Source organism: Syngnathus acus, chromosome 2 (assembly GCF_901709675.1).
Source record: "Syngnathus acus chromosome 2, fSynAcu1.2, whole genome shotgun sequence".
Taxonomy (NCBI): Eukaryota; Metazoa; Chordata; class Actinopteri; order Syngnathiformes; family Syngnathidae; genus Syngnathus; species Syngnathus acus.
In genome coordinates this window covers 15,204,982-15,229,485 of record NC_051088.1, presented here as the reverse complement: position 1 = coordinate 15,229,485, position 24,504 = coordinate 15,204,982, and the positions used below count along the sequence as shown (strand labels likewise).

The window sequence follows — 24,504 nt, the reverse complement described above, 5'->3', positions numbered from 1 at the left end:
GAAAACTTAAGACTGTAATTAAGTGAGAGGTGCTCAAATGTTGCAAACCTGCATTCTTTCCATATTGCAGTCTTAAGTTATGACTCTTATAAATGTTACAAACAATAACCAACATTTATTGTTTAAAAATAGCTTCTGAAAAGACACATTACAGTATGTTGTAGTTTTAAATTCTGTTTCAATCAGAATCAGAATCAGACTGAAGCTCGGGGATTTTAGGCTGGTCCAAAACACAACTCATCTGCCACAAATCATTCTCATAACACCTCGATGATTTAAGATAACATCTAATAATGCTTTCTTTCGCTTCTTCCACAAAAACAAATCCATGCATGAACCCAAGAATCTTGCATGATCCCAAAACCGTGAGTAATCTTTAATGAGAACATTGTTCATGTGACGACTGCAATTCTGACAGTCTTGGCGTTGGGTGCCATCTTGCGTCTGTAGATGTACATTACATCTTGTTATGTATCGTGTGTGCTGCGCAGTTTTCAAAAAGTATACAATATTAGCTATTATTATAAGACACTGCGCTGAAATATCAATTTTCTTTTAATTTACTAAATAATGTTTCAATTCAATTCAAATATATGGCACATACATTTTATATCTATGTAAATAAAGGCTTTTAAAATAATCTGTTCTTATAAAATAAATGCAAATGTTTTCAATTTAAACGTTAAATCTTCAATTAAAATGTAATTTGGTAGTGATTCTTCCACATACCACTAGAGGAAGCCCACATAGCACTAGTGCAAGCATGTCCAGCTTCGATCCTCAAGGGCGACTGCCCTCCCTGTTTTCCAAGTCCTCCTCCTCCATCACACCCAATACGAATGATCAGCCCATAAGATTTAAAGAAGCCGGGTAACAAACCTAATATTTTAAATCAGTGTTCATGTTAATTAGGAACATGTTAATTAGGATACGATATTATGTCATGGTGTACTTATCTTCATTTTATAGACAATTGATACTATTTATAGTCACTGAGGAGAGTTGGGCGACGTGAAATATTTCCTTCTTCCTGGTAGGGAGGATAACAAAAAATATCTGAGAAAACTGCTTTAGTGAAATGCAAATGTTCTACCCTGTAATCAATGATCAAGACTGCAATAAATATATGATGCTACCGACGTCAGCTTACACTTGCGGAATTGGATACCCACAAAAAAATCCAATAATCTCATCAATAATTCAGACGGAGGCCATTAGTGCACACAGCACAGAATGCACAGAAATGATATTTTCCTGTCACCTTTGGGACACTGCTTGCAGTCATTTCTGGGAAAATCACTGCCACCATAAGCCTTTACTAAAATTTCACACAATCACACAAGCTTGTGTGTGTGTGTGCGTGTGTGTGTGTGTCGCATCTATGATTGTGGCACTTGTCAGCTCTTTAAGCACCTGCTGCCAAGCTTTCACCACAACAAAAAGCTGTTTACACGCAGGGGATTCACAGATTTAAGCCTTAATCAATAAGTGGATTGCACACACAAAGAGCAAAGGGCACCGGATTCTTGTCTTACATTTACTTGGATCAGTGCAGACCCAAGCATGGATCAGAGGGAAATGGCAGCCCATGTGCATGACAGAAATAATAGAGATGTTCAATACCACTCTTTTTGTCAGCCCGATACCAGCACAAGTAGTCACCAATACTGATAGCAAGAACCATGAGTACTTTTTGAAACAGTTGTTATTAAACCAGTGACAGATCATTTTAAAGAATACAAAGATTATCAAAAGTAATGCATTGAAAATAAGTCACTGAGCCTATATAAGGTTTGACATGGATGTAAACAAATGGGGAAAACATTTTGTGAGCCATACATGCCTTTTCCTGATAGTCAAACGGAAGCAAGAGGGCGGCCAATCCTGGTACCGATATTTGGTATCGGTACGCGCCCTTCCCTAATTATATATATCTCTATATATATAGAGATATATATAATAATGAATACTGTATATGATAATTGCATAGAGTAGGAGTGTCCCAGACATTCTCACAAAGCTTAATAAAATATTTGAATGTTCTGAAGTTGTCACGACTCGTCCCCAGTTGTGTTATTATATGTGGGTTGTCATGGTTTCTGTCCGCGTCTGTGTACTCGCCCCTCCCTTCCTGTGTCAACTCACAATCCATGTACTAATGAATCACAGTCACCTGCCTCTCGTTACCTGTCGCGTATTTAAGTCCTGTCTGCGTGTCACACCCGTTTCGGATCATTGATTCTTTTTTATTCTTGTCGTTGTCAAGTCTGTTTCGGTTAGCCAGTCTGTCGGTCGGTCAGTTAAGTGATGTCAGTTTGCCGGTTCTGTTAGTTTGTTCCCCTTATCCTCTCTTCCAACTACCTTTTCCCTCAATAAACCCTGGTCTAAGCTGCATTTGGTCGCCCTGCTCCGATCCGTGACAGAAGTTGGTAAGGATAAAGCTTTATCAAGCTTGAACATCTTTTGTAATGATTAATTCCAATTTTTTTAACGTGTTGGATCATGTGACAGCCATGGAGCGTTTCAAATAGGTGTTGAATGGGGAGTTCCACGACTTCCTGCCAGGTGACAATTTTGCGTCAATGTTCCAATGCCAATTGGCAAGCAATGTGCTAGGGAACGATATACTTGCAAAACCTGCAAAGTCAAAGCTGTCAAATGTTGATTGCCTCAAGCCTGAATGAAAGCTGAAGTAGAAAAAAAGGAAGTATATGGTGATGTTTGCGACATCGTGTACTTTTCCACTTTCTACCAGCTGTACAAATATTCTATATTCCTGACTCAACATCTAACATGTCCTTGTTTGTGTTTGACTTTTCTTTTCAATGCTACTTGTATAGATTTTATCGTACTTAGACTTTGAGTGTTCAGTTTTTTTGACTTTATTATTTTTAGTCTCTACGTTTGAAAACAAGCATATGTAATACCTTCCATTCCTTAATTTGTCAACATAGACTCATTACTTTTTTAGATTAAAAACGTTTTATATTTATTCACAATTAAGATTAAAAACTGGTACTGCGCAGTGAATTACTATTTGATCTTTGAACAATAAGTAGATCTGTTTTGCGTTTACCTGCAAGTAAAAAATCAGTACTTTCATTTTTGTTTTTTAACACAAATATCTGTACTTACGCCTATAACTGTGAGTATTGTGTTGTTTACCAGAAGCGTCTGTGGCCGCTGTCACTTTCGGGAAGTACAATGACTACAGTACTGTATGATGTGGTTCTACTGTCGAATACTTCACTTTTCAAACTGTATAGAGTTTGCGGTGGTGGGCGTGGACAAACCACAGACGTCACCGCACCTCTCCCACTAGCCCGGCGGGTCCCCTCATGTCAGTTGCTTCTCCATTTGTCCTCATCTCTATGCACGCACGGACCTTGGCGCTACGTTTCTCCACGCCGAGGACTGGAAACATGACCAAGAGGAGCAATCCGGTGCGATAGGTGATAACTTTGTGGTTAATATTTGGGTGTTAATTTGGTGGTGCCTTTCGGTGACTGTGCACGCTCTCCTTTTCATTTGACGCGCATTGGAGGGACGGAATTATACAAAAAAAAAAAAAACAGCTCTCTCTCGCTCACGCTCTCATTTGACGCGACATGGAAGTAGGGAATTAAAAACAAAACAAATGAACACATTTTAGCATTCACTCGCGACAACTTTGTAAATATATTCAATACAGCAGAAAGTTGCGCTCTTTAGCGCAATGCTTAAGTGGTGACTGGACAGACATTTAACATGTGTTTTTATTTTTTTCTATGACCAAGGTCTTGTTAAAAGGGTATTCTCGCATGCAAAAAATAAATAGCATTCCAGTAACCCAGGTTTGCGTGACCCTGTATTGACATATCTACCAATGGAAAGACACAATTTGGACTGCAAAGTGGAGCTGAATAACAATGTGTTTCATTTTAGATGCCTCACTTAATGGGAAACAATGACTAAAATCTAAAGACTAAAAGTTTCCGCGTAGTATTTCACTCCCTTTTCTTAGTGAAATTAACTCCCACGTCTACGCAGAGCACCAAATTAGAGCTGAATGGCTCTTGGCAATTAAAGGCTATGAACATCTGAAGAGTTCAATTTAGACAGAATCACAGGTGTCTTACAGAACTATGCCTGTCTAAAGAACACGGAATAAACATCTAAAGAAGTCCAGTGGTGAATGGTACTATATTGACTAAAGGGTTCTATAGTGTATATATAGATCAATGGGTGCACTCGAACTTCCAGAGCAACATTATTTCCTTTGAATGTAATTTTTCTAACGAGACAGCTTTTATGGATCTCCAGGCTGTCTGCCATCTGTAAGCTGTCAAAAGGGCAGAAGAGCATATTTAGTTAGTACAGAATGCCCATTTAGTGCCCCACTTGGGCACAAATTGAAAGAGTCCAAGTAAGGCGCTTAGTCGGATTAGCGGAAAATACGTTAACTGTTTTGACATTTAGCTGCAAGCTCGTGATTTTCTGTTAATGGTATGCTGAGTCATTTTGACTTTGTTTTGTGGGGAGTTGCATTGATTTTGTGGAAATGTAGATTAAGTATGTAATACTTTTTGTATGTAAAATGATTTAAGTTGCTGCCATTTATATTTGTTTTAAAAGTGATATCCTGGTCACTATTGTGATTTAAAATGTTCATCTCAAGAGTCTCATAAACCTTCAAATGATTTCTTTCTTTTTACAAGCATCAAATAGTTTGGGCTAAAAGTGCAGTCCTGAAAGTCATTTACTGTAAAAGGAAGGCAATAAATTAGCAATGTAATAAGGGTCATGTGCTTTTTGCATTTAGAATGCATTTATACATCTGGGGCTTTAGTCAGTCATTTGATACGCACGCCATTTCATGACCTTTGCCAAAAACCCTAGTGTGCAAAACATGTATGACCGTCAAACACTCAATTTAATGAAGCCAGTTGACCTTTTACTTTTCTTAAAATGAGAATTTTGCAAATTGAAAACTGGTTTAAAATACTATATTCAACTGTGGCCATCACAAAACATGTAAAGTGAAATCAGATATTTACATATAACGGAAGGAGCAACATAAAAAAACGTTTATTTATATTTTATTTTATTTTGTCATTGTTTTACTGACACTATTTTGTAGTGTTATTTATGTTAATAAGACATCTTATGACTATCCTTAAGATTGAGAAAGATTATTTAAGCTATGAGATTTTAGTTGAGAACAGAATAAATTCAATTTATAGCTTTCGCTCTTTTCAACAATGCCAGCAATGAAAAGAGACAAGTGGAACATTTCAATTAATTCCATTATACGGCGGGAGCTACATATTGTGCATTAACTTTCGGTGACACTTAATTGAGAAATGTTCTAAAAGCTTGGCAAATGTTTCTCTACAACTCTACTTGTAACATACCTTGACACGGTCATCGATAAGTGACGTCACAAGGTCGTACGTATTTGTGTTCAGACAGGATGGCTGCCGACAACAACTTAATGAAATGTTCTTGACACCGTTTTGGAAGGCGAGAGATGTACTTTGGGATGACGGTGGCACAGTTTTCAAGCGTAATGGAGCTACCCGACCCCTGCCACAGCAAGCACTACGTCGATTCCAGGAAGAGTCCCGCGATCAGTGCCGTCATGTTCGCCGCGGGCCTCCTGGGCAACGTGGCCGCCCTGGTGATTCTGGAGATCCGGCGCCGGCGAGACGCGAAGGCCACAGACGGTCGACGGCGGGTGCTATTCCACGTCCTCATCACGTCGCTGGTCGTCACGGACTTGGGCGGAACATGTCTAGTCAGTCCACTTGTGCAGGTGTCGTACTCTCGCAACATTACCTTGGAGGGAATGTCACCCAACACTCACGGAGTGTGCTCCTACTTCGGATTCAGCATGACCTTCTTCAGCTTGGCAACCATGTCTCTTCTCCTAACGATGGCGCTGGAAAGATGCTCGGCTATCGGCTACCCCTACCTGTACACTCGCTACGTCACCAAAAAGCTAGCCTACATCACAATTCCCGTGGTGTTTTTAGTGTGTATTTTATTCTGTCTCCTCCCTTTTGCGGGATTTGGAAAATATGTACAATATTGCCCTGGCACTTGGTGCTTCATTGACATGAATCCAGAGAAGAAGAAAGACCGGGTTTACGCAAACCTCTATGCCACAGTCATGTTAGTACTGGTGCTGGCAATAGTGGTGTGCAACGCCTTTGTGGGTTACCAGTTGCTGCGCATGTACCAGCGGCGGAGAAGGCACGGCGGCTCAGTCATGGCGAGCACACGCTCAAACAGTGAACGCAGGCCCCTGTCCATAGCGGAGGAAGTGGAGCATCTCATCCTCTTGGTCTTCATGACAACCATCTTCATCATCTGCACGCTTCCCCTTGTGGTAAGAGCACAGACACAACAGCACAATAAGAACAGATTTCAGGTCAGCCCACCGTATTTTGTCTATTTCAGCCGGAGCCCATTTTGTCTTGTACTGTCAATTGGTGTCGACTGCTAATGACATCACGGTGCCAAACTGCTAAGATAATGTGCTGGGTTTGGTCAGCTGATGTTTGCAAGATGGTCATTTTCAGTCAACAGCAAGTAACAGTACAAGGCAAAACAGTTGCCCACTGAAATAGATAGAAACAGGTGGATTTTTCTGCCTACTTGATATTAATCACAATAGGCTAACATAGAACATAACAGAAACACAGACAGACATTGCAACACAGTGACATTAAATGGCAATACTCCAAATGACTAGAAATGTATAATTTATCAACAGCTTCTTATCTACTTTGATGAATTGAGCAATATGATACTTCACCTTGATCTGATCCCTCAGGATCAAGTTGCCGTTTTCAGCCGTTAGTTATAACAGGGCTGTCGATGTTATGTGCCACCAGTTATTTATGATTGTACGTTAAAAAAATTGGATCCAACACCAAATCTGAACTAGGCATCACGCCCCTGCGGTGAGAGCCCATCTATCTAACCGTGACATTGAGCTGCTGGGATGAAAACCGTGCAATGTGCAACCTTGCTCTATATTCTACCAACTGCTTTGAATTCCCAGGGCTTTGAAATCAGCAGTACATTCCGCTATCGCTGAATTGCGGATTCCTGGAGTGACTACCTAGAAATAATCGCTGGGGGATAATGCTATGTTGAAAGTCACAGTTCGGTATGTACGTCGGGTGTAAGGTCATATGTTAGAGAATGGGGGGGGGGAAATACACACAAAATCTTTTCTGTAAACAGGTTTAAGAGATTCAATGCTGCTACAAAAGAATGCTGCAGGAAATTCTTTTTGGGCTAATTGTCAGCACCCTGTAGTGGAGACACAAAGCAGATGGCTGAACTGCACTGGAACTACAAGAAAACAATGTTAAAATTGAAATCAAACAAGATACCACTTCATTTGGAACAGTTTTTGTTTTCCTTTGTTTTTTGTTCCGTATGTGAAATGTTTTTCAGCTGCATGTCAAATGGAAATTAAAAGCTGAATAATACTGAAAATAGTTCCAATGTTTTTAGTCTTCGCAACAACATCAGAGTGCAATTAAAAGTTTTCCGCTCCCACCAAAAATATGCAACTGTGCAAGACTAAGAGCCCAATACATGTCTGCAGAGCACCAGATTTGTTCATCTGCGTCGCCGTTAAATACCTCCAACCAAAATGGTGTTACACCACCTGTGCTTGGAGTTACACCTGCTCTTTTGGAAACTAAAATCTAATCTGCTTTTTGCAACCAAATTTTGTCCAGGTCTATCAAATCTACCAAAAACGGAACTAAAAAGCACAAAAATGATGATAAAATGAAGTTACTGTATACTGAAATGATCTTATCCCCTACCCATAACTGGTTTCCTCTTCTTAAGTTTACCCGATTGTTTCCTCCCCGTCCCCCTCCCCTCATGTATGTCTTTGCCTTGTTCCCTGTAAGCGTCTTTGGGTGTTTGAAAAGCGCTATACAAATTTAATGAATTATTATTATTATTATTATCTTGATTCATATTCTCAAATGTCTTTACTCAGTATAAAATATAGGCAGGTTGAGTCGAACACAAAGCTCTTATTCTCTTGTATGAATTGCTACAAGTGCCTCTTTTACATCTGATGCATCTCATACGTAATGTCAAAAGTTAATGTGTGTGCAGCCAAGTTGATGCAACGCCATAATTTGGTCCCATTTCAGATTCGTGTGTACATCAACTCGGTTAAGGTTCGCGACGAGTCTCACCCTCTGGACCTGATCGCCCTCCGTTTCATCTCGGTCAATTCCATCATTGACCCCTGGGTCTTCATCCTCCTCTCTCCTGGCGTGCTGCACTTTTGCTGGGCCTCCATCTGCAGATCCCGTCGAAGAACTTTAAAGGCTTCTCGGCTCAAATCCACAGAGGCCAAAGAAAGTCAGGCAAATGTAGAGCTTTCGTGCCCAGAACTGGAATACACAGAGTCTTTTCCACCTCTTGAAAATGTATGACGCGGATTTTTGTGTATGTGTGTCGGTAATTTGATAGTTGTATTTATTTGAGGTCTTAAAGGTCAGAGTTGGATCTTCCTGCTAATCACACAAGGCACATACGTTTTGAGCGTTATTTTATCTATTCTTGGGGTAGTTTGAGTTTTATCAGTCGCTGCCACTTCCTTATCATGTCCGGGTTGTTTCCAAAGTGCTTTGTGCTCCGATATCTTCGTGTGTGTGACTTGTCAAGCTACAAACTTGAGTATTTTTTTGTTTAAAGGCTAAGTAAGGCTTGTGTGTAGCAGGGCCAGCATGGATTTTTTTGTCTGAATAACATTTTCATAACTAATTAATTGGCAGATTATTTAAAAAAATACGTATTTATAAAATGAAAATATTTTGGTCTCATAACACAGAACAATAAAGAGACAGTATGAATTACAGGCAAAACATTTGACTGCTTTGCAATACTTTGTCCTTGAGTGTTTACAACATAGAGGAATAGTGGTAAAATATTTCGCTGAGTTTTTTTTAGGAACGTGGGAAATGTTTGAATGCCATTATCCTTGTTTTATGAGGGTTTTTTTTTTTCACGGATTTTAAAAGATCTAATATTGGCTGATTAAACCGGCTGGCCGATTAATTGGTCTGGCCAGTAGTGTGTAGTCTAATACAATTAAAACAAGTGTCTCAAGGATATTAAAAAGAAAAGCACTTCATGCATTCAATTCCTACTTGTGGATTTTATTTCTATTTTACTGGAGAACTCATCCATTTGCCTCAGCTCAGGCCAAAGAAAATAAAGTATTACTTTGGCGGCATCTTGGTATTTTTAGGTTTGAGCCATTAGGTTTTGTATTGACTGCAGTTTAAACATCCTTGAATGCATCTTCTACTTTGCCGTTTATATTTTGTCCAACTTTTATTTGTGTCTAGAGGCCAAAAGCTGAGTTAGGGTTTGTGGAAACTGCTAGTGCACGTATTTGTTTGTCCATGAGTCACATCAATTTGTGCTAGTGTGTGATTTAGGCTAGTACGCCAGCTCATACTAATGTTTGGTTGGTTTGAATATTTGAACCTTTAACTCCAGTTGAACCGTACCATGATGATTGTGTACATGCTAGCTGCATTTCTGTGTCAAGTGCTTTGCTGCTATCTTGGAGCATCTATACACAATTACAAATTGCCTTTAAGTGAGGGCTGTCAATCATTGGCAGATTTTCCCTATTCACAATAGGGTTTGATCCTTATTGTTCTCTGTCATCGGCACACATCCTCACAACAACACTTAAATCATCCTTACCGTGCCGGATGCGGCCCACAGGCCAGGAGTTTGACGCTTATTCTATTTAGGTGTATGTTCAAGGCTGCTTAAAACAGATATTTTTGTTGCTCACTGCTTTAGTGTACATGCGATGGATGTGTGAGTAGTGTGTATTTGTGTGTTACTGAATAGCATAATCAGTCATGATGGTTTATTTTCTCTCTCTCTGTTTATTCTCTCTCTTTGTCTCAGAACACATTCTTTAAAATTTCAGTTGCTTATTATAATATAAATAATTCCCAAAAGATAACATAAATGATACACTGTATTATAATATTAGATTGTGACGTGGACATGCTTTCTTTGAAATCTTAATCTCAGAAATTAATAATGCTTGAAAACAATGCTCTGTATATGGTGATGTAACACTGAAGTCATATGGCATGTAACGATACAATTACTCACTAGATGAAACTGAGCTCACTGAGTGTGTCTGTCATCCAGTAAATATTTGGTCCAACCTGCTTCGTTACCCTTTTCTCACACGCACCGACATGCTCAATCAAATTGATTCCATATTGTGAAGATTATAGCTAAAGCACCCCTAATAACTCTGCCAAACTTGAATGATTAAAAATGTATAAAGTGTATAAAATGAGGCTTTCACAAATTGAAAAAACACCCTCTGAACACACTGAAACCACGGCCTGCTCAACTGTCAGACCATTTCTACTACCTGGAAAAACAAAAACATGCTGACATCTTTCTCAAACCTACTCATAACTTACGCATGTCAATGACTCATTCAAAGTGTGTCACACGAGCAAAAAAAAAAGAGACATTTCAAGAGAAGCTCGTGACCCTGTTATTCAGGTCCTATTTCAGAGCAAGTGTCACTGGTGTGTTGCAATAATAGTTTGTTTTTCTGACATTTATCAGAGGATGGATTCTATTTCCCAATGCAAGGTCTCACTCCTCTCCTCACCCGATCCTCCCCTACTTCATCTTCCACAGCCATCAGCCAGTCAGTGTGAGATAATACCATTTATCAAGATTTATGATCCCGCAGTGGAGATACTAAACGCCAGTACCAATTGTCATGCACATTTCTCCTTGCCCTCCTCCACGCTTTGCCGCAAGTTCAATTTGGTCTTTTCATCTTGTAATAAGCAAAATGCACCCTGAGGCAACAAACAACACTGTGCCATTAAACCTGCACTATAGAAATGCCGCTATTAGTTTCTGCTCGACGCTGGTAGCCACGGGAGCAAAATTTGCCAATTAAAATAAATTTAACTTGATTAAACGCTTGTTGTTAGATCAGTAATGTCGACCGAACCACAATGACCCATAACGTATCCTACAAATGTACTGCCGCACTAACAAATGATTAGCAAAGCAGCCAGGAACCAGGAACCCAACAAACTTAATTGAGTTTATGCAACACAATTGATTTGATGATTAATTTGCATTGTCTGTTTAATTGGATCATCTCCGAGATCTGCGGAAGGAAGGAGATCATGTGTTTGGTGTCCTGGTTTCTCTTGGTTCTTTAGCAAAAATGTGTTTTGTACTGCTTCTTTAGGAGGTCAGAGGTCAAACAAAAGAGGCCGCCAGTCATGGGTCACGGGGTCAAGAAAAACATAGCTGTGGGGGAAGAGGACAAGCAAGAACAATTGTCCTGTTTGCATTGCCGTTTTCCTGTGCGGGCTGTCCAAAGATTTGGATTATTTCTTATCTTTGACCTTTGATCTTAGACCACCTGAACCATAATCAACATAATAACCTGCTCCAAAATGTTCTCCAAGATGTCGGAATAGGTGTCCCGCTGCTAACTGCTTGCACATTCTTGAGTGCATATGGGAGTGTGCTCGTGGAAGGCCTGTCAGAACTGGTTCCCAGCAACCCCAGCATAGCCTGGAGCAATCAAGCATTAATCATGAATCATGGCCAGACTCGCCAACTTTCAAAAGGTGTGGCTCAGAATCTACATCTTGATTTTTTTTTTATGACTTCCTTAGGGTCGCAAGTGAGCTGAATGAAGTCTATCCCAGTTGACCGAGAACACCCTGGCTGGCTTGGTCGCCAGCCAATCAAAGGGCACATATCGACAACTAACTGGGAAAAACCCAGGCAAGCACAGGAAGAACTGGTATGTAAATAAGTCAGTTACTGAGAAGCATCTCAAGAGTGCATAATGCAAAGTCTCATGAGGGAAATTAATGAATGAAAATCAAAAATATGTTTGTCATAATTACAGTTAGTGTTTGGTACTTTCTTAATTTGTACCGTAAAACTTCAGTTATAGTTTTTTCTTTTTAAAAACTACTCACATTTTGGGGTTTTATTTTGTTAACCAAATGGTTTTGTCACTTTTGGTTGTAGTTATTTTGTTAGTTTTCATTCTTGGTTCGCGGTAATCCTGAATTACATCCCTGATGGCCCGTTATACACATGCATCCACCAGCATGGCTCTCTGGAGTCGTGAACATTCCTGAAACAGGAAGATGTTAAGCAGATTGTACATGAAAAAACAAAAGGAGGCCACTATAGGAGGAACTTTTCCATCCTGCAGCCTCATAAAAGGAAATATATACACTTTGATGTACACATACTGGACAGACCAGGCCATCATAATCTGATTGAACCAACATAAGCACATGCCGCCAATCTGTAAACTTCTCCTAGAAGAGTCCAAGCTGTGATTTGAGGAAACACCCCAAGAGTGACTGCATAGTGAACATTCAGAAACATGAAATGCAATTGAACTGCGATTAGAATGAACCTTTTATGCACACAATCTGATTAGATTCTTTAAATCCAGGACAGTACTTTTTGTTTTAGCTACAGTTCAGTTGGATTAATGTTTTAGTGCAATACCTTTAAGAATCGATTTTTTTTTCCAAGATTTATACAACGCAATCTTTATGTGTATGCGATAAATTTGAACAAAATTATCAAATCCATGTTTATTTCCCTATATGTGTTTTCAGTAATTATTTCCATGAGCAATAACAACAACCAGATTAGTTGAATCATGGACAGTACTCATCCCCCTGAGATGTCCCCTCTTTTCCTTAATAAGGAAGTTTAGGTCTGGCAAAGCAAATATGTCATTTTATTCCAGGAAACCCTTGCGGTATCGTCGCCATGGGACTTGACTATTACGCATATGCTACGATTTGACTCCCAAATGCACACAAATGCCTTTGTGTAATTAGCATTAGTGCTGCTCTCAATGGAGATCAAATTACTTGATGAGAGTTGTGTCTCCGTGACTAATGACAGTAATTATTATCCTGATTATTATGATGTATTATTTAGTACACGTCTAAATTTAAACCACCGCTTGTGCTGGTTGCACTCAGTAAAAGTGAAGAACACACTTTGCCTGTTAGATAAGTCCTACTGATGAACAGATCGATGCCGTTTTTCGGGGGGGGGGGTTGGTGTAATGGGGGGGATACAATTTATGCTTAACATATATGAAAACTTGGGCCCACTCTGCTGTAGTTATAAATACAAATAACTTTTACTTTGTGCCCTAACTGTTATGTTTGTCTTGCTGACTTTTTGTATTCATTGCTAATTGCTAACGAATGATGTCTCATCTTTTGCTCTTGAGTCTCCAAAGAGCAGCAGGAATGTTGACCTCTGCTCTTCCTCTTTCTGCCCCCCCTCCTCCTTTCTGCTTGTTTTTGTTTTATTTATTTATTCTTTTAGGCAGCAATCATTTAAACCTCTTCAACCCGTGCTGTACACTTACACTTGCTGAAACTTACTTAGCCTCAGTCAAACAGGGAAAAAATAATGCTTTTTAAATTCAATCAGCAAATGTGATCAGTGAATGGATACGCTCTGGTTGCACTCTTCTGAGAAGATGCCTTTTGTGATCAGTTAATATCAAGTATCTTGTCAATTTAACATTCGAGCTAGATGTGCTACAATAGGAAAATAGAGAAACTTGGGATGCAGTGATAAAGATGATTAAAAAACAAAAGTATTAATAGTTTTGCTGCCACTGGTATGTTTAGCAGCTATAAATGAAGTGCATGGGTAAATATTGACCGAAAGAAAACATCACATTGTCAACTTGACAACACATTAAGTGTTTTAAGGTAAATTTCATTTGGGTCCATGTTTGCGAAGCCGGAGCTAACGTATGTCGCCATATTGTCACATTGTTTTGTCGTTGGGCCTACGGTTCGTTTCACTAGGATGCTCATGTTGCGAAAGCTTCATTCAAAGTTAGTTAATAGCAACACATGGCATGTTGCTAGCTTTCAAGGTGTACCATGGGAATAAGTCATCAAAAGAGAAGGTTGAGTAAGAATATGTTCCTGATTAAAATTTGCTGCTCAATCACCGTGGTTCCCTCCAAGGGGGAAGATTGACCTGAAAAGAGATATGTGTGTTTACTGAAAGGAATTAGCTTTAAGAAATTGTGTTTATTAGCCCTGATTCCAAATTGGCTCAGGTAAATGGTGAAATGACTGCGACATTGTCCCTCATTATGTAAGGTATATGGTAAATTGGCCCGCACTGCCATTAATGGTGCAATACACCAAGTCGATCTATTATCTGGCTAATTTTAAAAACGTGTCTGTGAGAAGAACCGTTGGAAAGTTACACCCCATTGTGGCAGTGCCGCTAATTTGCATAACAAATGCCTACGCAGGTTTCTCTGCTCCGACTAAATGACATTGTGGCTATATTTAGTGACTTTTTATTATTGGCCATTAATCAGAGGGCCTGCCGCTGCACACAAGGTGATTTGGGTAATTGTATGGGTTTGTCTAGCACGAAAACCTCAGTCAGAGTCAACCCATACTGAGGCAACGTGCATTTCGTTCTAATTTAAGGCTCAAGCGCTTAGTCGTTCTGGGGCTGACTGTCAAGGATGACAGTTTTAACAAAATTATCAAATCCATGTTTATTTCCCTATATGTGTTTTCAGTAATTATTTCCATGAGCAATAACAACAACCAGATTAGTCAAAGGGCACATATGGACAACTAACTGGGAAAAACCTAGGCAAGCACAGGAAGAACTGGTATGTAAATAAGGCACACTTTCTGAGAATCAGAGGTCAAGTTTTCATCCCTCTCTTGTCACGAAACGTAAACGTAAAGAGTGCGTTGTCCAAGAATTAGCCCACCTGCACATTGGAAAAAGCCTTCTTGAGATTGACATTGAAGAATTAAGAGCAGCGGTGGCCCACTCCGCAATAATAAACATACTGTAACGTGAATACCTCTCTGACAGCGTCAAGGAAAATCAAGCATAAAGTTGGAATCTTGGATACAGTGCATATATTTGGACTCTTCAATTGTTCCTAAAAGTGGCCAGAGAGTGAAGGAGCGTTCTAATCCAACTCTCATCATGCACTAAACTTTAGCATCAGCCAGAAAGCTGAACTCTGACATCAGTAAGGAAGAATTTAATTTTGGACTGTTTAACTTCAAATCTGTCAAAAATAAGTACAGTGCATAACTAATAGAAACCTGCAAAATGCTGCAAGTATCTGAATGAACCACATAGTTGTTTACCCAAGCGATTGCACATTGAAACTTCAAATGCAAAACAACAACAACAAAAAACAGCTACCACACACACACACACAGACACACACACAAATAGAATCCTGTGTGATATTTAAACAAATATTGACATGATTTTATTACCATGTTGAAACTGGACACTTTAAGGGTGTCCTTTAACAAATTGAGCCTATGCGATAGGTTTGTTTGCAATTACAGAAGAGTTTACAGTAAGAACTATAATTTACAAGACATACCTTAATATAAGGGCACTGGAATTTGGGTGATTTAGTGAAAGCATGCTCCTCAACCAAACCGCCCATGTAGTTTTTTTTTATACAGCAATACAAAAATACCAAAGTATAATTCTGAAAAATAATCCTGGCGATTAAAATATCCTGTGTAATACACAGGCTCCCTCTAGTGGTATGGCAAAAATCACTAAATTAAACGATCAAACAGTACATAATGTTACTGCTTTTTTTTTAAAAAAAATTTAAATCTAGTAAAATGCATTTGTTAAGTACCGTTTAGATGTATTTCACTTTTAAATACAATTAATATACAATCACAGTTGACCGAGTACTAACCTCTCAAGCACTGGGCATTGAATGTTACTATTATGGAATCACCTGTAAATGATTTGTCATAACTCAGAGTGATGGGGCGTGCGGTAGGAGGAATCTGTTGTTGCTTCCTCCACGTTCAACCCTGCTTCATCCATCTCCACTTCTTTTTCCTGCTTTTTAGGACCACGTTGTTTTGCAAAGCCGGGCTCCTCCTCGTCCATGATTTTCAGAAAGTCATAGAACTCAACGGAGGGAGGCCAGTCATCTTTCCCTAACATCCCTGCAGACGGAGACCAATGAATCAATTAAATCTGAAGTATGTGATAATTCAAATATTGGTTCCACCTAAAAAGAAAATACAATAATATTGAAAATATACCATTGTGAGGTTGCATTTAGTGACTATAATGGTAGCCATGGTAATGTAATGTAAGTGAAAAGTGCCTGAGAAAAATATTCACATTGCTTTCCAAGTAATAAGTTCGGTGGTGAGCACAGTACAAGGAACGTGTTGCCACACATTAAGTTGATTATGGTACAAACAACAACACATTGCACTTAGGCGCTGAGTCCACACTCACAGTAGGCACAATTAAAGTTTTACTTTAATGGGTCTGGAAAAGCATTTCCGAGCCATTACAAGAGGCAGAGAAGCTAAATGGGGCCAGCTATTCGGAATTCTGTTCCGCTGCAAGCTTAATGACAGAGTTGCTGACTTATTGCAAAATACCATCTATTATTAGTTTAATGGCCTAGTTGTGGGACAGTACACATTAGAAGTAAAATGCTCTTTGGATAATGCTTGGCCGTCCATATTAGCAGCTCTCTTAGCTTTTAAAGTGCACATCTGCTATGAGAATCGACTCTGGAACTGAGTGAGACTTTGGGAACCGTACCTGCAGGGGACTCTCTAGCTTCCTCCACTCTTTGCAGCCACTGCAGGACAGACTGGGCCGTGATGGGTGTGTTGGGTGGATACTCGTAAACTTCATGTCCGGAGGGCAAATGGGTGAGAACCAGGGCAGGAAGAGGAGGCATGGAACCCAGGTATGAACCCAGGACTGACATACCAGCTGGAGTGCGACCACTGCAATAAAATGTGTTTACTATTTTTCTGTTTGTGAAATATGAATAACAAAAGAGATTGAAATGAACAACAGAAATGAATGAACTGTTCTACAATATTTTAATAATTTGGACAGAACGATGCCATCCCTTTCGGGTGATAGATAATCTTTGCTACAATTTTGACCTCTTGATACAATGACGCATCTCTGTTTTTTCCTCCGTGCACTGTTCAAAATGTTGTAGCTAAACAACCTATCAAAGCTCACGGTGAGTATTCGCTGTCAACTGTCCTTCAAACATGACGACCTTGCACAATGAATGTTGTTTTAGGCAGACGACTGGCACCATAGGTCTATTTTCTCTGAAGCATGTCTAACTGATGCATGCAGATCGAAATTGGGTGGGTAAATGACCTATTTTGTTATGCGGATTAATATTTTTTGGGCTCGAAACAACTTTTTTACTGGCGCACACTTATTTTTGGTCTAGAAGGATTCCCAATAAGAGAATTCCAACCATAAATATGCATTTTCACTTTAAATTGAGCATTTTTGTAATAGAGACGGAATTTAAAGCCTTTATGCTTTGTGGTTTGAGAGGAAACAAAATATTTCCCTAATTTGAATTTACCAAAACACTAGAACATATCACCACTTAGAGCACTGCACTGGCCCTACCTACACCAAGGAAAACTTCTATGCCCCCTGTAAGATTTAATTACGGTCGCGGGCATATTCTGTATTTGTCACCCTGGTAATAACAAGCGGCTAGTCATTACCAAGAGAGCCCGAGCCCTTCGCAGGGCTAAAGATATATTATAAGATATACAAACATTATCTCGCTGATTTACGGTCCATTCATATCACATTGCTTCCGGTGAAAGCCATTGGGCGTCTTAAAAGCCAATGTTCCGACACACAGATTTTAAGAATGTATGATTAAGGTCCAATGTTCACTAATAAACACAATTAACAAAATGTAAACATATAATACTGTAGAATGTAAATAAAACATACAGATGGATCCAGCAGGTCAAGTATGGCTCCATTCTCTCGCCTCCCAATTCCAGCACGCCTTTCATCTCCTCCAGCAGCGCCTTGTTCTGCCTCAGACCGATCTCGTCTTCCTCTTCTCCGACAAAAAGCAGAAGAAGAGCTTTTCCCAAGCTGAGGAAGGATGGCAGGTTTTCCACTGTCAGTTCAGGCTGAAGTCAGTCATGTGAAGGTGGGAGAAAGAAAATGCAAAAAAATTATTCATCTTTTTATAACCTTAGCAGCAATGCTCAAACTTTGTGGTGTTCTGTGCAAAAAAAAATACCAGACAATAAAAAAAGGCAGCTCGATACCAGATTTACTTCTAAAGCTCATTGTGGCACTATTTTAGTAGCACGTCACTCCCACAGAGCATCAACCTTTCTTCACAAAGACAGACATGGTCACAAAGTTTAAAATCTAAATTACCAAAGGATGCAGCAGTGCTGCGTCAATCTGGGAGACCAAGTTATCGACAGAAGCGAACAGCGGCAACACAGAGGGCTGGAAGTCTCTCTTCCAGGATGGAAACACTAAAACGGCAGGAAGGTTGACCGACAGGTGGGCAGCCCTACAAAGTACATATGAATACAAACACACACATAAAAAAGTGTCTGATAAATGACTCTACGACTGTATGATTTTCCATTTCCTAATACCTCAACAAAACAAAAGTGAGTACACCTTAATAGGTCTCACAAGTCAAGGGGTTGTTTTTGAAAAACAGATCTAGGAATGCTGCTGGTGTATTCACTTTTGTTGCCAGCATTTTAGACAGGCCTTTTGAGTTTTTGGTGTTTTGGTTTTGTGTTTTTCCCATAAAGATTTCTAGTGGATTTTTTTAAGAAGCAGTGGAATTTAATAGTTGCAGACAACCTTGAAAAAGAGGAACAATTCACAGCGCCTACCATTCTTGTGCCAGCACATCTGTCAGCAGGGCACTCAGCACCCTCCCTCGCAATGACTTTGCCGCTTCATTAAAAGCTGACAGACCTGCTAACATAATCAGAGACATGACATGGTTTGAGCTTCATTTCTGAGTTCATGGTTATCTATACAGACTAATCACACAATCGATCTATTACCTGTATGTGCATGCAAACTAAACAGTCCGACTATTCTGTCAGGGATAAAGCCTGCTAGCTCATGATGAGGCGTCACGTGAAGGAATGATGTCACTTCCTGCTGAGTAGACAATATCTGGGGAGAGGCCGGCCGGCTCCTGGTTGAAGGACAATGGACATACGGACACAAGTCAGCCCATGAAAAGTTGATTACTTTGGGCCTCACTCCTTCAATAACAAAAATGCTAGTTTCTAGGGCACCTTTCTGTCACGGGCCCTCAAAAATGTCATCACTTTCCTCCCCTTACATCCTTGGACATAATTTCAAGATCAAGAAACACCCGTATGAATTGCGCAATGCAGGAAGTGAGTCGGCACCAGTGTTTTCTCTCAAACTAAAAACCCCTCCATCAACTATTTCTGTACATTTATGCACAGCTCAGCACATAATATGCTTCCTGTGTGTGTTTATTTGGGGTGGCGAAGATATCTTTAATGGCCCTCAACACACACACACACACACACACATTCTGTGGAGTCATGGTGCTTTATCACATCTGCAATGATGTCCAAGACAAACATTCCTTTGAGATGCAGTTTTCCCTCAGCTTTCTTCGAAAGTCTTCTGATAGCGTTACATTTGCTTCATCTATGAAAGGCATCCGCTGAGATGTTGATATTTTAGTGAGCCTTAGAGCACTTTTGTCAAACCTAAAGCCAAGGACATCATATTTGATGGTCCACTAAACACATTGTCTACATCATGATTCTTGCTAAATGGTTTTGTTCATTTCAATTTGGCAGAGATGGTACCAAAAATTGCTTTTTCATAACAAATAAAATGGAAAGTATTAAAGAATGTGTGCATCAAGATTTAATACTGCAGTCCGATTCATTGTGCTGCTCCTCCTTCTGTTATGGCAACCAGAAGGCACTTATGCAGAAAAAAAGCATAGAGTACGAGTACTTCTACTATTACTACTGTAAGTGACTCCATCAGATGTTGTCATTTTAGCTAGAGGATAAAGAATATAAGTGAATTGAAATTAAAACAATTTGAGAAACTTTTACATTCTATCTTTCTAAGAGATTCCAAACTATCTTTTCACCTTTGCCTTTCATTCAATACACAAAATAAGAGAAGTCATAGTGTAGCATCTCACAGCAAAATGAAGCGAAGTAGCGGCTCACATCCCAGCATGCCTCTGTACTCCTGAATCAGCTCCTGAGGGCTGAGCAGCAGGACACTTGGGAAAGCAGTGATTGGCTTGAATGGGACTGGGCGGGAGCCGACAGGCTGAGCAGCGCAGAGGTCGGTCCATTCTCCACAATCCACTGCGCTCATGTGAACATCGACGACGCCAGCATCTAGAACATGTGGCAGTAAAAAGCGGCTTCAACATGGGAATGTAAATGAGCCCACGCATATTTACGTGTTTGGGAGTCAAAAACACATGCCAGTCTGTCAGCTCGTAGTAATTACCTGCAAGCGTCTCTGCCACTTCTGTAAATGAGCTGAAGAAGGCCGTTGATACAGCGTCCCCTGGTGGTAGTATTAGAAACTACAATTAGCAAACCATAAAGGTTTTACCCCACAGAAAGGCATTAGCATCAACTATAAATGCTGTGTATTAGAGATTGTTTTTCCATTTGTATATGTTGTGGCATTTGTCCCTGTCCAAATAAGCACGAAATAAAATTGGGGGAGTTGTATGCAAACAGTAAAAAACATCTTTATCCATACCAGAGTGACATTTTTTTTCCTTGTCTCAAGTACTTCCCATTAACAAAGTTCTTGTCAAAATATATTTTGTATCTGCGTAACCATGGGACCGAAACATACATTTAAGGTAGAAAAGCACCACTGTGAGGCCGCTTTGAGCAACTGCATTGGGGAAGTCGTCAGACGTCAGTTGGGTAATGGAGTCCATATGCACCAAGTGGCCTCGGTTCTCATAGACAGATGCCACGATCTCATCGTCCAAATCCCCTTGAGGACAAAAGTGGGAAAAAAAGATCTCCCTCGTTATCCTTCTGTTGCTTCTCTTCATTCATCTCAATTTTTCAACAATACCATTAGAAACATTATCCTCAGTATCACACTCTTCCCCTTCCAGCTCCTCATCTTGCATTTCATCTGCCTCATGACGGTGGAAGAGCTCCAAGAGCGCATCCAGGTTGTCCAAGGTCAAATATTTGACCTCAGACCCCTAGAAGTGTGAAACAGGCAACACGGTAAATAAAGAGGGCTGAACTATAGTATACAAGTTTAATTAATTCTGTAACCTTGTAAATAATCATCAAACCTTATCCGGCAACCTGTAAGCCACGTTATATTCAACAGGAGTTTTCACGGCAGGGCTCTTCCTGAGAACACATGAAATCGTTTCCAATGGTCCAATTAACCACAAAAATATGATACAAGATCACTAACTTTGCATCTTACCTGTGCACAAGCGTCAGCAGGGCGATGCCTCTCAGCCTCCAGGCCAGTGCGTTGGCTGTGTCCCTGTCAAGTTGCTCTGTTTCAGAATTTGAGAACAGAAAGACCTGAGGTGTTTGCTGGTAAGGGAATTGAGGTCTTGCAACAGCTGAAGGGTCTTCGTACACTTCCGCCTGGTGATTGAAAAGACACAAAAAGTCAAATGAATCACAAGTCTGTTAAAGATTTGTTGCTTTCTTTTAGCATTTGTGAGTACGCAAAGTAGCCTGGTTACCAACAGCGGAGCCTCCATGAGTTGCAGGAATGTGTGCAGGCTGAGTGTGGACAGTGGTGTCCTCATTGGTGTCAAAGGGCATCGCTCAGAGTAGGGAGCCATACAGTGGAGGAACCACACTCGAGACAACGGCGAGGCTCTGTGGACACTGAAAGGGAACCAGAGAGGCGCTGACGGTCATTGAAATCAACTTGATTATTGTAAATCAAAAAAGAGAATTCCAATTCATTTTCTTCATTCCCAATGTGACAAGAGAAGACAAACATACCCTAAATGCTTCAAGACAGGGCCCCCGGTTATGAGGATGAACTGATACTTTGATCCATACACATAAGCAGTCTCCATTACTGATCTGTGCTCTAAAGTAATGCGGACACAGCAGGTTAAGGTTGATAGCATTAAACCAGCAGTCCACCATATTTGATCCAAGATGTCTATACCTTGTGTGCCAAGACTACTGACATAAGACAGCACGATATCTTTCTTCCCCTTGACTGACTTCTCCATGACCGAGAGGTCGGCGTCTGAATGCACGTACTTGACCTCGTCGCGTAAAATGGCACTGAAAGGCAAATTAGAGACTGTTCGTTCAAATCTAAATCGTGACTTTAACTTGATTCTGAAACAAGAAGTGTGACAGGTAAACACAAAGATTTGCAAGTGTGACTGTGTGTGCATGGGGATCCAAAGGAAGAGGTGATTATATATTTGAAAGAAAAATTATTTAGGGGAAAAAATTAAACACGATTAGGGATGTTGATTGTAGGGAAAAAAGAAAAAGGTAATCACACTATTACTAAAACAACAACAATGAAAATAAAACATTTTGAATAAAAAAAACTATACTTAGCCTGAGGGACTGTTTGCTTACTTACAACAAGACTTCAGAGACAATGGAGTTGACGTCAAACACAGTGTCCAAATCAAAATTCACAAACTCCTTACCATCCCTTCAAAGAGAGAAATTTGGACTTCAATAAAATTGAACATCACCAATGAAATAAATCATTTTGACTAGTTTTAACCCACTATGCACTGGGCACTATACCTCCACTCGACATACCTAAAAAGAAAAGCAGAATGCTGCGCCGTTTCTTTCATGCAGTATGTGGGAACCATCTCCTTGTTGCAGTTGATCTACACAAAAATGGATACTCATGTCACAGGCATAGCCATTCCCAATACCAACACACAAATAATGCTAGTCTGTATATTTCCACCCATCCTTGGTATTTAAGGCGCATGACATTATGCGTTACCTTGCCCACTAGTATTCCATAATCTTTCAGAACATCTGCAGACTTTTTCAATTCCCCCAAGAAGAGAGAGATGCTTTGGGAGACTAACAACAGAAAAGAACAGGAAGAAAGACACAAATCATAATTGGCAGGAATAAGCGGCTTGGTTTAGTAAGAACACTGCAGTACCTTGATTTTCAAAATAGATGAAGATCATCTTTCCAGAATTCATTTTTTCATAAAGGTCCACAGCTGTGAATTCTAGGAGCAGGCCTGACGTGTTGAATATGTCTGTGCATCCAACGGCACTTGTGCACAGCAGCAGGAAAGTCACACGCAGCCACATCATGCCAACTTGGCCTTGCTTGTCCCTCCTACTGGGGAAAAAGTCAAGAAGAGAAATTAACTGCAAGTAAAGGCGTACAGCAACCTTTGAAATGTTACATTAATTGTACAAATACTGTATAGTTAGTGGGCCTATTTTTTTAAGTACCAATGTTAATGGCAAATCTTTTGAGGCTATAACAAAGAAAGGAGGTTTGGTGCAGATACCAAAGGATGGAAGGCAGAAAAGTGAATTAAAGTAAAAAAGGAAGGATGCAAAATAAAAGGTAGGTCCATGGGAAGATGGGAAGTATGAAGGAAGGAAGAAAATAGGTCAGTAAGAAAAGACAAAAGAAGCAGATATTAAATGGAAGGGTTGAGGTAAAAAGGAAATGCAGAAAAAAAAGTCAGCAAAGGCAGGAATGAGAGAAGGAAAGAAAGAGGGAAGAAAGGAGGTCAGGAGGGGAAAGATGCCGGGAGGAAATTTCATGTCTGAAAGGAAACAATGCAGGAGTCGAAGTGGAAACAAAGGAAGTATGTATCAGCAAAGGAAGACAAGATGTCAGGATGTATGAATAAAAAGAATAAAGAGGAAAAATAAATCATCAAATAGGTACCTTGAACACTTTTTACACAATTAATATAAAGTGATGTAAGTCCACATAAGGAAAAAGTGCACGTAAAATGATTCAACAGGATGGTAAATTAAAGTTAGAAGAGAAAGGAAGTGATGGATAACCTACCTGAGAAATGTTAAAGTGCACACAGGGCAAGAACCCTCACCATTACGACAGCAGCTACCTCATTTCTCACGGTGTAAAACATGCAAAAAAATATGCTTTGGATTAAAATAAGAACGATCTGGTGACAGCATCGCGTGCTAGCTACCAGTTGCTTCCTTGAGGTTGTCTTTTTTTTTTTTTTTTTTAATAAGCGACCAAACCAAGACTGTGGAAAAAGCGACCATTAGAAAAATAATTTGGAGAAGCTACACTGTAACATTGTATCGTTGAGAAACGCATTGGGATCCAAATGTCAGATTCTGTTATTGTTTTGTCTCGAATCAATTCAGCGTACGTGTTATAAATAACGTCCGAATAAGGTTGTCAAAATAAAACTATTTGAGTGCCGATATGCACGTGTAAACTGGTAAAATACGTAAAAGAAATCAATTGAATCATATAAATAACTTTTTTTTAATATTGACACGATCCCGTGTTTCAAACATAGACAAAAACGTGCTGCGTT

At 39.8% G+C, this 24,504-nt stretch overlaps 2 protein-coding genes across 8 annotated transcripts; one reads left to right on the top strand and one right to left on the bottom strand.

Moving 5' to 3' along the window:
• The first annotated feature begins 3,056 nt into the window (after nt 1–3,056).
• On the top strand, nt 3,057–10,229 carry ptger2a (prostaglandin E receptor 2a (subtype EP2)). Of its 3 annotated transcripts, XM_037239716.1 has the most exons (4): nt 3,057–3,452; nt 5,448–6,370; nt 6,442–6,504; nt 8,170–8,368. In XM_037239716.1, exons 2-4 carry the CDS (start codon nt 5,510–5,512, stop codon nt 8,227–8,229), a joined length of 984 nt encoding a protein of 327 aa, XP_037095611.1. In that variant the 5' UTR covers nt 3,057–3,452; nt 5,448–5,509; the 3' UTR covers nt 8,230–8,368. The 3 variants fall into 3 exon arrangements, with proteins under 3 accessions (XP_037095611.1, XP_037095603.1, XP_037095594.1); XM_037239708.1 differs by lacking the exon at nt 6,442–6,504 and having other exon boundaries at nt 3,061–3,452; nt 5,452–6,370; nt 8,172–10,229; XM_037239699.1 differs by lacking the exon at nt 6,442–6,504 and having other exon boundaries at nt 3,063–3,452; nt 8,172–10,229.
• Nucleotides 10,230–15,347: 5,118 nt separating this feature from the next.
• On the bottom strand, nt 15,348–24,330 carry txndc16 (thioredoxin domain containing 16). Of its 5 annotated transcripts, XM_037269403.1 has the most exons (21): nt 24,000–24,330; nt 23,874–23,881; nt 23,122–23,306; nt 22,954–23,036; nt 22,758–22,831; nt 22,570–22,644; nt 22,135–22,256; nt 21,963–22,053; nt 21,695–21,842; nt 21,424–21,593; nt 21,284–21,344; nt 21,052–21,187; nt 20,821–20,967; nt 20,461–20,520; nt 20,141–20,345; nt 18,999–19,135; nt 18,822–18,909; nt 18,343–18,484; nt 17,899–18,086; nt 16,711–16,901; nt 15,348–16,094 (listed from the first exon to the last, which is right to left on the bottom strand). In XM_037269403.1, exons 3-21 carry the CDS (start codon nt 23,279–23,281, stop codon nt 15,892–15,894), a joined length of 2,481 nt encoding a protein of 826 aa, XP_037125298.1. In that variant the 5' UTR covers nt 23,282–23,306; nt 23,874–23,881; nt 24,000–24,330; the 3' UTR covers nt 15,348–15,891. The 5 variants fall into 5 exon arrangements, with proteins under 5 accessions (XP_037125298.1, XP_037125308.1, XP_037125291.1 ...); XM_037269413.1 differs by lacking the exon at nt 23,874–23,881 and having other exon boundaries at nt 23,122–23,309; XM_037269396.1 differs by lacking the exon at nt 23,874–23,881.
• Between the last annotated feature and the right edge of the window lie 174 nt (nt 24,331–24,504).